Genomic DNA, 12,665 nt, shown 5'->3' with positions numbered 1-12,665 from the left:
AAGTGAAAATGAATTTATCTCCTCCCCACAATCCTGGCGTTAAATGCCCAAACGCTGCATGTTTTGGGCGTTTAACACCCATTTGTAGCTTCTCCTGGGCGTTTAACGCCCAGCTGTAGCATCTGGCTGGCGTTAAATGCCAGAAACTCCTTTATCACTGGGCGTTTTTCTGGACGCCCAAGATGCTCTAAATCTAGCGTTAAACGCCCAGAAGTTGCTTCTTTCTGGCGTTTAATGCCCAGATGTCTATCTCTACTGGCATTAAACGCCCAGTAGATGCTTCTTTTGGGCGTTTAACGCCCAAAACAGCTTTTACTGGCTTTTTCGCACCAGTGAGCTTCTTTTTGCTGTTTTATCCTCTGAATCTTATAACTCTGTGAACTCATGCAATTGCCATGTTACCTTGAAGATAATTAATATGAACCTGTAAAATTCAATTAATTAACAAATAAGCTTTGTTAATGGCTGGGTTGCCTCCCAGCAAGCACTTCTTTATTGTCTTTAGCTGGACTATTACTGAGCTTTAATCAAGTCTCAGTTTTGAGCATTCTTGCTCAAAATTACTTTCACGATAATGTTTGACTCTCTGTCCATTAACAATGAACTTTTTGTTAGAATCATTATCCTGAAGCTCTACGTATCCATATGGTGACACACCTGTAATCACATATGGTCCTCTCCACCGGGATTTTAATTTCCCGGGGAATAATCTGAGCCTAGAATTAAACAGCAGAACTTTCTGCCCTGGCTCAAAGACTCTGGATGACAGCTTCTTATCATGCCATCTTTTTGCTTTCTCTTTGTAAATTTTTTCATTTTCGAAAGCATTGACTCTGAATTCCTCTAGCTCATTTAACTGGAGCAATCATTTTTCTCCAGCTAATTTGGCATCAAGGTTTAGGAATCTGGTTGCCCAGTAGGCCGTATGTTCCAGTTCCACTGGCAAGTGACAGGCTTTTTCATACACAAGCTGGTATGGAGAGGTCCCTATAGGAGTCTTGAATGATGTTCTGTATGCCCACAGAGCGTCATCCAAGCTTCTAGCCCAATTCCTTCTACGGTTAATCACAGTCCGTTCCAAGATTCTTTTAAGTTCTCTATTAGAGACTTCAGCTTGTCCATTTGTCTGTGGATGATATGGAGTTGTCACCCTGTGGCTGACTCCATATCGAACCATAGCAGAGTAAAGCTGTTTATTGCAGAAATAAACGCCCCCATCACTGATTAGTACTTTAGGGACACCAAATCTGCTGAAGATATATTTTTGGAGGAATTTTAGCACTGTCTTAATATCATTAGTGGGTGTTGCAATAGCTTCCACCCATTTGGATACATAATCCACTGCCACCAGAATATAAGTGTTTGAGTACGATGGTGGGAAAGGTCCCATGAAGTCAATACCCCATACATTAAACAACTCAATCTCCAAGATCCCTTGTTGAGGCATGGTATAACTGTGAGGCAGATTGCCAGATCTTTGGCAACTGTCACAATTAAGTATAAACTCTCGGGAGTCTTTATGGAGAGTAGGCCAATAGAAGCCACATTGGAGGACTCTTATGGCTGTTTGTTCACTTCCAAAATGTCCTCCATATTGTGATCCATGGCAATGCCATAGGATCTTCTGTGCTTCTTCTTTAGGCACACATCTACGGATTACTCCGTCCGCACATCTCTTGAAGAGATATGGTTCATCCCAAAGATAGTACTTTGCATCTGTGATCAATTTCTTTTATTACTGCCTATTATACTCTTTGGGTATGAATTTCACAGCCTTGTAGTTTGCAATGTCTGCAAAATATGGTACTTCATGGATGGCAAAGAGTTGCTCATCCGGAAAGTTTTCAGAGATCTCAGTAAGAGGGAGGGACGCCCCTTCTACTGGTTCTATTCGGGACAGGTGATCTGCTACTTGGTTCTCTGTCCCTTTTCTGTCTCTTATTTCTATATCAAACTCTTGCAGAAGCAACACCCATCTTATGAGTCTGGGTTTTGAATCATGCTTTATGAGTAGATATTTAAGAGCAGTATGGTCAGTGTACACAATCACTTTTGATCCTACTAAATAAGATCTGAACTTGTCAATGGCGTAAACCACTGCAAGTAACTCTTTTTCTGTGGTTGTGTAGTTCTTCTGTGCGTCATTTAAAACACGACTGGCATAATAAATGACGTGCAGAAGCTTGTCATGCCTTTCTCCCAACACTGCACCAATGGCATGGTCACTGGCATCACACATTAGTTCAAATGGTAATGTCTAGTCTGGTGCAGAGATGACTGGTGCTGTGACTAGCTTAGCTTTCAGAGTCTCAAACGCCTGCAGACACTCCTTATCAAAGATAAATGATGTGTCAGCAGCTAGCAGATTACTCAGAGGTTTTGCGATTTTTTAAAAATCTTTTATAAACCTCCTATAGAATCCTGCATGTCCCAGAAAGCTTCTAATTGCCTTAACATTGGCAGGTGGTGGTAATTTTTCAATTATCTTTACATTAGCTTGATCCACCTCTATTCCCTTGTTCAAAATTTTGTGCCCAAGGACAATTCCTTCAGTCACCATAAAGTGATATTTCTCCCAGTTTAAAACCAGGTTAGTCTCTTGGCACCTCTTTAGAACAAGTGCTAGATGGTCAAGACAGGAGTTGAATGAGTCTCAAAATACTGAAAAGTCATCCATGAAGATTTTCAGAAATTTTTCCACCATATCAGAGAAAATAGAGAGCATGCACCTTTGAAAGGTTGCAGGTGCATTGCACAGACCAAATGGCATTCTTCTGTATGCAAATACTCCGGATGGACATGTGAATGCTGTTTTCTATTGATCCCGGGGATCTACTGTAATTTGATTATAACCTGAATATCTATCCAGGAAGCAGTAGTATTCATGATCTGCTAGTCTTTCTAGCATCTGGTCTATGAATGGTAAAGGAAAATGATCCTTTCTGGTAGCTGTATTGAGCCTTCTGTAATCAATATACATACGCCACCCTGTAACTGTTCTTGTAGGAACCAGTTCATTTTTTTCATTATGAACCACTGTCATGCCACCCTTCTTAGGGACGACTTGGACAGAGCTTACCCAGGGACTATCAGAAATAGGATAAATAATCCCAGCTTATAGTAATTTAGTGACCTTCTTCTGCACCGCCTCCTTCATGGCTGGATTCAGCCACCTCTGTGGTTGAACCACTGGCTTAGCGTCATCCTCCAATAGGATCTTGTGCATGCATCTGGCTGGGCTAATGCCCTTAAGATCACTGATGGACCACCCAAGAGCTGTCTTATGTGTCCTTAGCACTTGAATTAGTGCTTCCTCTTCCTATGGCTCTAAGGTAGAACTTATGATTACAGGAAAGGTATCACCTTCTCCCAGAAATACATATTTCAGGGATGGTGGTAATGGTTTGAGCTCGGGTTTGGGAGGTTTCTCCTCTTCCTGAGGAATTTTCAGAGGTTTTATTATTCTCGCTGGTTCCTCCAGATCAGGCTGAGCATCTTTAAAGATATCCTCTAGCTTTGATTCGAGACTCTCAGTCATATTGACCTCTTTTACCAGAGAGTCAATAATATCAATGCTCATGCAGTCGTTTGGGGTGTCTGGATGCTGCATAGCTTTGACAACATTCAACTTAAACTCGTCCTCATTGACTCTCAGAGTTACTTCCCCTTTTTGGACGTCAATGAGGGTTCATCCAGTTGCTAGGAAAGGTCTTCCTAGAATGAGAGTTGCACTCTTGTGCTCCTCCATTTCCAGCACCACAAAGTCAGTGGGAAAGGTAAATGGCCCAACCTTGACAATCATGTCTTCAATCACGCCTGATGGGTATTTAATGGAGCCATCAGCAAGTTGGAAACATATCTGGGTTGGTTTGACTTCTTCAGTCAAACCAAGCTTTCTGATAGTAGATGCAGGTATTAGGTTGATACTTGCCCCAAGATCACATAGAGCTTGCTTGGTACAAGTACCCTCTAATGTGCATGGTATCATAAAGCTTCTGGGATCTTTAAGCTTTTCTGGTAAGCTTTTCAGAATGACTTCACTGCATTCTGCAGTGAGGTAAACTTTTTCAGTTTCTCTCCAATCCTTCTTATGACTTAAGATCTCTTTCATGAACTTAGCATAAGAGGGTATTTGCTCAAGTGCCTCTGCAAACGGAATCTTTATTTCAAGAGTCCTGAGATAGTCTGCAAAGCTGGCAAATTGCTTATCATGTTCTGCTTGGCGGAGTTTCTGAGGATAAGGCATTTTGGCTTTGTATTCCTCAACCTTAGTTGCTGCAGGTTTACTGTCTATAGACATGGGTTGAGAAGCCTTTTTAGAGGGGTTGCTATCAGCACTTGTATGTGTCTGATCCCCCACTAGCGTTTGAATGCCAGGGGTGGAAGCTGGAGTGGCGTTAGATGCCAACTCCTTACTTGTTTCTGGCATTTGAACGCCAGAACTGAGCTTCCTTTGGGCGTTCAACACCAACCCCTTACTTGTTTCTGGCATCTAAACGCCAGAACTGAGCTTCCTTTGGGCGTTCAACGCCAGCTCTCCACCCTCTTCTGGCGTTTGAGCGCCAGAATTATTCCTCTCTAGGCTCTTACTGTCCTCAGAGGAATTTTGGGTAGCAGTTTGTTCATTTCTTGGCTTCTTGCTGCCTTGAAGTGAGGTATTTAATGTCTTCCCACTTCTTAATTGAACTGCTTGGCATTCTTCTTTTATTTGTTTTGATAACTGCTGTTCAGTTTGCTTCAACTGCACTTCCATATTCATATTAGCCAGTCTTGTGTCTTGCAATATCTCCTTGAATTCAGCTAGCTGTTTTGTTAGAAAATCTAATTGCTGATTGAATTCAGTAACTTATTCTGCAGGACTGAGTTCAGCAGTTACTGTTTTAGCCTCTTCTTTCATGGAAGGTTCACTACTTAGATACAGATGCTGATTTCTGACAACTGTATCAATGAGCTCTTAAGCTTCTTCAATTGTCTTTCTCATATGTATATATCCACCAGCTGAGTGGTCCAAAGACATATGAGCTTTCTCTGTAAGCCCATAATAGAAGATGTCTAACTGCACCCATTCTGAAAATATTTCAAAGGGGCATTTTCTTAGCATCTCTCTGTATCTCTTCCAGGCATCATAAATAGATTCATTATCTCCATGTTTAAAGCCTTGGATGTTCAGTCTTAGCTGTGTCATCCATTTTGGAGGGAAGTATTGATTCAGGAATTTTTTTGACAACTGTTTCCATGTCCTTATGCTAGCCTTAGGTTGGTTATTTAACCACCTCTTAGCTTGGTCTTTTACAGCAAATAGAAACAGTAATAATCTATAGACATCCTGATCTACTTCCTTATCATGTACTATGTTAGTAATTTGTAAAAATTGTGCCAGAAACTCTGTAGGTTCTTCTTGTGGAAGACCGAAATACTGGCAACTTTGCTGCACCATGATAATAAGCTGAGGATTCAACTCAAAACTACTGACTCCGATGGAGGGTATACAGATACTACTCCCATATGAAGCAGTAATGGGGTTAGCATATGACCCCAGAGTCCTTCTGGACTGTTCATTTCCACTTAGGTCCATGATGGAGAAAGGGAGATGATGTGGATTTATTTTATTTATTTTATTATATAAGAAAAATAATTTTCGAAATAATAAAATAAAATAAAATAAAATAAAAACTAAAATAAAAAAATAAAAAATAAAAAATAAAAATTTGAAAATATTTTATGAAGATTTTCGAAAAAGTGAGGAGAGAGAAAGTGGTTAGGATATTTTTGAAAAAGATGTGATTTTTTTTAAAACTCTTAAAAGGATAAGATTTTGAAAAATTTTGAAATTGAAATCTGAATTTTTATGAGAAATTTCGAAATAATTGCTTAAAAATAGTTAGAAAATATATTTTTTGATTTTTGAATTTTATGATGAAAGAGAAAAACACACAAAAGACACAAGACTTAAAATTTTTGAATCCAATGCTCTTTGTTTTCGAAAGTTTTGGAGGGAAAACACCAAGGTACACCAAACTTAAAAATTTTAAGATCAAAACACAAAGAAGACTCAAGAACACCTTGAAGACTCACAAGAACACCAAGAACAAAAGAAAGAACACCAAACTTAAAATTTTTAGAAAACCAAATTAAAATTTTCAAAAATTAAAGAAAAATTAACAAGAGAACACCAAACTTAAAGTTTGGCACAAGATTTAATCAAAGAAAAATTATTTTTGAAAAAGATTTTAAAAAGGAAAACTCAAAGGGACAACTATTCCCAAGAAAATAGACACATTTAACAAATGCAAGGATTGAACAGATAAAAACTATTTATTTTTTTATGACAAAAACACAAAGGACACCAAACTTAAAACATGAAACTAGACTCAATGAAAGACTAACAATTAATAAAAAAATAATATTTTTGAAAATTTTTTTTAAAAGGAATAATAAAAGGTGCAATTCTAGTGACTCTAAACCAAAAAGACAAATTTTTCCTAATCTAAGTAACAAGATAAACCGTCAGTTGTTCAAACTCGAACAAACCCCGGCAACGGCGCCAAAAACTTGGTGCACGAAAATTACACTCACACTATGTAATTCCGTACAACTAACCAGCAAGTGCACTAGGTCGTCCAAGTAATACCTTACGTGAGTAAGGGTCGATCCCACGGAGATTGTTGGTTTGAAGCAAGCTATGGTTATCTTATTATTCTTAGTCAGGATACCAATAGGGTTCTTTAGTTTCAATTGTAAAGAGTAAAAGAGCATGAAATTAGTAATTGTTACGCAGTAATGGAGAATGTGTTGAAGTTTTGGAGATGCTTTGTCTTCTGAATCTCTGCTTTCCTACTGTCATCTTCTTCACGCACGCAAGGTTCCTTCTATGGCAAGCTGTGTGTTGGTGGATCACCGTTGTCAATGGCTACAATCCGTCCTCTTAGTGAAAATGGTCCAGGTGCGCTGTCACTGCACGACTAATCATCTGTCGGTTCTCACTCATGCTGGAATAGGATCCATTGATCCTTTTGCGTCTGTCACTACGCCCAACACTCGCGAGTTTGAAGATCGTCACAGTCATCCAATCCCTGAATCCTACTCGAAATACCACAGACAAGTTTTAGACTTTCTGGATTCTCAAGGATGCTGCCAATGGATTCTAGCTTATACCACAAAGACTCTGATTAAGGAATCCAAGAGATACTCATTCAATCTAATGTAGAACGGAGGTGGTTGTCAGGCACGCGTTCATAGGTTGAGAATGGTGATGAGTGTCACGGATCATAACCTTCTTCATATTGAAGTGCAAATGAATATCTTAGATAGAAACAAGCGTGTTTGAATAGAAAACAGAAATAATTGCATTAATTCATCGAGACGCTGCAGAGCTCCTCACCCCCAACAATGGAGTTTAGAAACTCATGCCGTCAAAGAGTACAAAGTTCAGATCTAAAATGTCATGAGATACAAAATAAGTCTCTAAAAGTTGTTTAAATACTAAACTAGTAACCTAGGTTTACAGAAAATGAGTAAACTAAGATAGATAGTGCAGAAATCCACTTCTGGGGCCCACTTGGTATGTGCTGGGGCTGAGACTTAAGATTCTCACGTGCCTGGGCTATTTTTGGAGTTGAACGTCAGATTGTAACCTATTTCTGGCGTTTAACTCCAACTTGCAACATGTTTCTGACGTTCAACGCTAGAATGCAACATGGAACTGGCGTTAAATGCCAGTCTACGTCATTTATCTTCGAGCAAAGTATAAACTATTATATATTGATGGAAAGCCCTGGATGTCTACTTTCCAACCCAATTGAGAGCGTGCCAATTGGACTCCTATAGCTCCAAAAAATCCATTCCGAGCGCAGGGAGGTCAGAATCTAACAGCATCAGCAGTCCTTTTTCAGCCTGAATCAGATTTTTGCTCAGCTTCTTCAATTTCAGCCAGAAAATACCTGAAATCATAGAAAAACACACAAACTCATAGTAAAGTCTAGAAATATAAATTTTGCCTAAAAACTAATAAAAATATACTAAAACCTAACTAAAACATACTAAAACAACTTGAAATTACCCCCAAAAAGCGTATAAAATATCCGCTCATCAGGAATCACCATTTCTTCAAAAACAAGTTAGTAACAAAATTGTTATTCTCAACATACAATGCTATATTTTTTGCAAAATGTTGGTTGAGGTTTGTTTTTCTTTTTTTTCGCTCTACTTCATTGGTGAATCTTCGGGGGACATTGGTTGATTTTAGTTGTTGGTAATGGTAGGATTCTTGTATGCTAAGGTTTCATTTTTTTGTATGTATCGGGACATTGGTTAATGTTTAGACAGTGTTAGGTGTTAATTAAAATTGTCAGGTCAGTTTTTCGGTGATGTAAAATGATAGAAGGACCAAATTGAGGTATGAGTTAAAATTTCAAAGTACAATTAATATCAATTAAAAGTTTAAATGCTAAATTAAGTCGGAGATCAAATTTTAGGAATTATTTTAAACATTAACTCAATCTCGCTCAACTGATAATATAATTTAGATAAAATGTTCCTCAAAATAAATACAGAATAAATTTATTAATTGAAAAAAAATTATTTTAAAATTTATATTTAATAAAACAAAATATTTAAAAACATCTATTAGGATTAGTACTTTTTTTGTTCCTAAAGTCTGAGGTGAAAATCAAATTCGTCTCTGACCTTTTTTGTTATTAAAATCATGCTCAACCTTTATAAACACTTTAACACCCCTCCCCATCAACAAAAATTTTCAGACACATTTACCCTTGGAGTCTTTAACGCTTCGTTTTCATTCCCCGAAAGGAATTCACTGTCTCATTTACATTACACACTTGCAAGCTAATGTTTCATGTTCAATGATACCCTAGCAGTGGTTTGTCGTCACCTGAGGAGTATCGGAACTGCATTTAGACGGCGTTAGCAATGGTGAGGAAGGAGGTCAGTCCACCGTTGTCATCGCTATTCAGGTATGTATGTAGCATTTGTTACGGATTTGGTCGAGGTTGAACGTAATAATGTTTGAATAGATTCTTTTAGTTTCCTAAAACTGCGAGGATTTGATTTAATTTTTTTTCTCTTTAAGAAATGGGAAGCTTTACTTTGACTGTCTACTATGGGGGTCGATTCGGATATGATAATGGGATGTTGTAGTATATAGGGGGACAAAAGACACTCATTGAAAATATTGAGAGTGACTGTTGGTCTGTATTTGAGGCATATGCAAAGCTATGTCAGTTTGAGTACACAAAGGAGAACATTTCAGCTCTGTGGTATAAGGATCCAACAGGAGAATGGTTAGAGAAGACTCTAAAATTATTTGCTACAGATAAAGATGCACTTGAGATGTGTAGAATAGCAAAGTTGAGGGGTCATGTTGAGGTGTTTGTGGTGCATGTGGTTGAGGATGCAGAAGGATTTTCTGAAGTTGGGTTTATTGATGTTGGAGGCCAAACAAAGGAAAATCTCAGTAATCAGTTGGTGGTTTATGAAGGTGAACAAGGTCAACAGGTGAAAAATGATGATGTGCAACAAGTTAATGAAGGAGATAACTTAGAAACAGATGTGGCTACTGAAAATGAACGGGATGAGACAAATAGCGATGATGACAGCGATGATGAGGAGTTTATTCCGTCTGATCTTGAGGTTGATAGTACAGATGACATTCATTTTACAGATAGTGAAGAGGAATATGATGATGAGCGTGGGTTTGAAGAATTGACAAGTGCCAAGGATAGTGAGAGGGTTGATAAAGGCAAAGGAGTTATGAATGGTGATTTTAGTGATGAGGAAGGCTTCAATAGCGACGAAGCAGATTTTGAGTATAAAGTTGGTGGTGATTCAGATGATGAGGATGGACAGGGGGAAGTTAACTATAAGGCGAGGAGCTATCCAATTCATAAGGATGTTAAAGACATAACCAGTTACAAGTGGGAGGTGGGAACAATTTTTGCTTCAAGAGAGGAATTTAAAGACACTGTGACGGCCTATGCAGTATAAAAAAGAAGGGGACTCAGGTATGCCAAGCTTGACTTGGTTAGAGTGAGGGCTGTTTGTCAGCCTGGTTGTCCTTTTTGGTTATATGCTGCTAAGATGTGTGAGGAAGCAACTTGGCAGCTTCGGTCCATGAACCTTAAGCATACCTGTGGCCAGTCGCATATGGTTGGGATAATGCATACTTCATGGCTGAGTAGAGCTTTTAAGAACAAGGTGGAACATAATCCAAAGGTTAAGATAAAGGAATTGGGAAACAAGGCACAAATGAAGTGGAATCTGACAGTTACAACCTCAATGGCAGCTAGGTCAAGACAAGCTGTGTTGGATGAAATACAAGGAGAGTACAAGAAGCAGTACAAGAGGATTGCTGATTACTACTCCGAGTTGCTACGTGCTAATCCAGGATCATCAGTGACGCTCAAGGTACAAAGATCCCCTGATTTTGAGATTGAGCAGCAACACTCATCCTTGAACAACTTCTGCATATTTTAAAGAGTTTATGTATGCCTAGAGGCTTGCAAAAAAAAGTTTTGTATATTGTAGGAAGTTCATTGGGCTAGATGGATGCTTTCTCAAGACACCTTAAGAGGGCAGCTGTTGACTGCTATAGATTGGGACCCTAATGATCGGATGCTCCCTATCGCCTATGCCGTTTTTGAGTCAGAGACGAAAGATACCTGGATTTAGTTTCTGAAGCTGCTAATTGATGATTTTGGGTTTGAGACAATTGGCAGAGTAACCTTCATGTCTGATCAGCAGAAGGTAAATAATAATTGTGTTAAATTGAATTCTTTGACTCAATTAATTCTAACTAATAACATACTTATGCATGAACAATTTTACCTCCTTTGTTAGGGTTTACTGCTCGCTTTTGATGAAGTAATCCCAGGTGTAGATCACAGGTTTTGCATACGCCATCTCTACAGCAACTTTAGAAAAAAGTTTTCGGGACTGCACTTGAAGCAATTGATGTGGAGGTGTACAAAGGCTACACACTGGAAGGATTGGGAGAGAGACATGGCAATGGTTCGAACGGTCAATATGGATGCTCACAGGCATCTCAGTTCTATTCCTCCTAGATTTTGGAGCAGGTCCAGGTTTAACTTCCATTCCAAATGCGATACTCTTGTAAACAATATGTGTGAAAGCTTTAATTGTGCAATATTAGAGTCTAGGGAAAAGTCCATTATTACTATGCTAGAATAAATTAGGGTGTACTTGATGAGTAGATGGGCTGTTAATAGAAAAAGAATTCAAAAGTTCAATAGAATAATTTTACCTCGAATTAGGAAGAAGATAGAGAGAAGAGGTAGGTTAGCCGGTGAGTGGAGGCCTTGTTGGTCTGCTGTCCAGACATATGAGGTTGTAAATAGGTTAAGCAAATATACTGTTGATTTGTCTCTTCGTGAGCGTTTTTATAAGAAATGGAAGCTAAGTGGAATTCCATGCACACATACCATCAGCTGCATCAACTTCAAAGGTCTTGATATGCATTCATATGTGGATGACTACTACAAGAGAGATGCCTATGTCAAGTGCTATGATTCGATAATCAACCCTCTCAATGGCTCAGATCTGTGGGAGCACACTAATTTTGATGATGTCATGTCACCACCCTATCGGAAGCCTAGCCACAGACCAGTAAAGAAGAGGAAGAGAGGACCTGATGAATCAGAGGCTAGAATCCAAACTCACCTGTCTAGGAGGGGGCAGATCCAGTGGTGTTCAAACTGTGGTGCATCAGGTCACAAGAGAGGAAGATGCAGCAACCCACCCCTCCCTGTAAGTTCATTTTGCCATATGTATGTTAGGATTTTATTACAATATTTTTGCTACATGTAATTTGCCTCATTCTTGCTGTATTGCAGGCCCAACCACCTAAACAATCTGCTGTGAAGAAAACTAATGGAGGAAGGAAGAGATCAATTTCAAAACCTGCTGTGCAATCTGCTATCAGAGGGAGGAAGAGGTCCAATCCGCAAGGAAAATCATCATCACAACCCCAACCAGCCACTAACGCAACACCCATAACCAGGTCCAAGTTATCCTAACCCATTTCCAAGCCCACAACACATACATCTAGGCCCAACACAACATCAGCAGCTATTCCTCAGCAAAGGCCCAAGATGAAGCCCATCAGAAGCTCAACACAACCACCACTAGCTGCCAAGAAGAAGGGTACATCCAGCTCAAGCCAACCAGTTATGAACAAAGTCTCCTTCAGTCACAATATTGCACTACATATTTCTCCAAGAAAGTTGAGGCTGATGACAAAATTGCCTCCAAGAACTTGAAAAAAACTTTAAGAATTTTTAGATTCTAATTAAGTTGTTAGCTTCTTAATGTAGAGTTAAGTTGATTATACTATATGTTTGTGAGATTTCATTTTGGTTGCAACTTATTACATACTGTTTATGTTTAATGTTGTGTAAAAGTAAAGAAAGTTACTCTTGGTTTGTTCTAGGTTCAACTGTCATCTAAGAAAACAATAGGACATATGCTTGTTAATGAATCAGGTCACATAGTTGTGTTTTAATGTATCTGCTTCTGGTTTCATTTTGATGTTGAGCAAGTATTGCATACTGCATATTATGCATTATTAAACCAGGTCATAGTTTACCATTTATGTTGACACAATTCTTCAGTCATAATTTCAGGCAACCAGA

The 12,665-nt window shown here is 38.7% G+C and overlaps 1 protein-coding gene across 1 annotated transcript; it reads left to right on the top strand.

Moving 5' to 3' along the window:
• Positions 1–10,095: 10,095 nt before the first annotated feature.
• LOC140183174 (uncharacterized) lies at positions 10,096–12,293 on the top strand. Its single transcript, XM_072231196.1, has 7 exons — positions 10,096–10,422; positions 10,543–10,658; positions 10,734–10,761; positions 10,855–11,096; positions 11,289–11,781; positions 11,868–11,968; positions 12,083–12,293. The coding sequence occupies exons 1-7, from the start codon at positions 10,096–10,098 to the stop codon at positions 12,291–12,293; spliced, it is 1,518 nt and encodes a 505-aa protein (XP_072087297.1).
• Positions 12,294–12,665: the final 372 nt, after the last annotated feature.

This window comes from Arachis hypogaea, chromosome 3 (assembly GCF_003086295.3).
Source record: "Arachis hypogaea cultivar Tifrunner chromosome 3, arahy.Tifrunner.gnm2.J5K5, whole genome shotgun sequence".
NCBI classification, from domain to species: Eukaryota; Viridiplantae; Streptophyta; class Magnoliopsida; order Fabales; family Fabaceae; genus Arachis; species Arachis hypogaea.
The sequence above is the reverse complement of the archived record's forward strand: the minus strand, read 5'-3'. Positions and strand labels throughout refer to the sequence as shown.

What these genes read in the sequence shown, in the direction of transcription:
- LOC140183174 (XM_072231196.1), top strand. Translation starts at nt 10,096, where the DNA reads ATGTGTGAGGAAGCAACTTGGCAGCTTCGGTCCATGAACCTTAAGCAT. An exon ending in GCAGCAACCCACCCCTCCCT is followed by an intron (nt 11,782 to 11,867) that starts GTAAGTTCATTT and finishes GCTGTATTGCAG; the next exon opens with GCCCAACCACCTAAACAATC. An exon ending in GCTATCAGAGGGAGGAAGAG is followed by an intron (nt 11,969 to 12,082) that starts GTCCAATCCGCA and finishes ACATACATCTAG; the next exon opens with GCCCAACACAACATCAGCAG.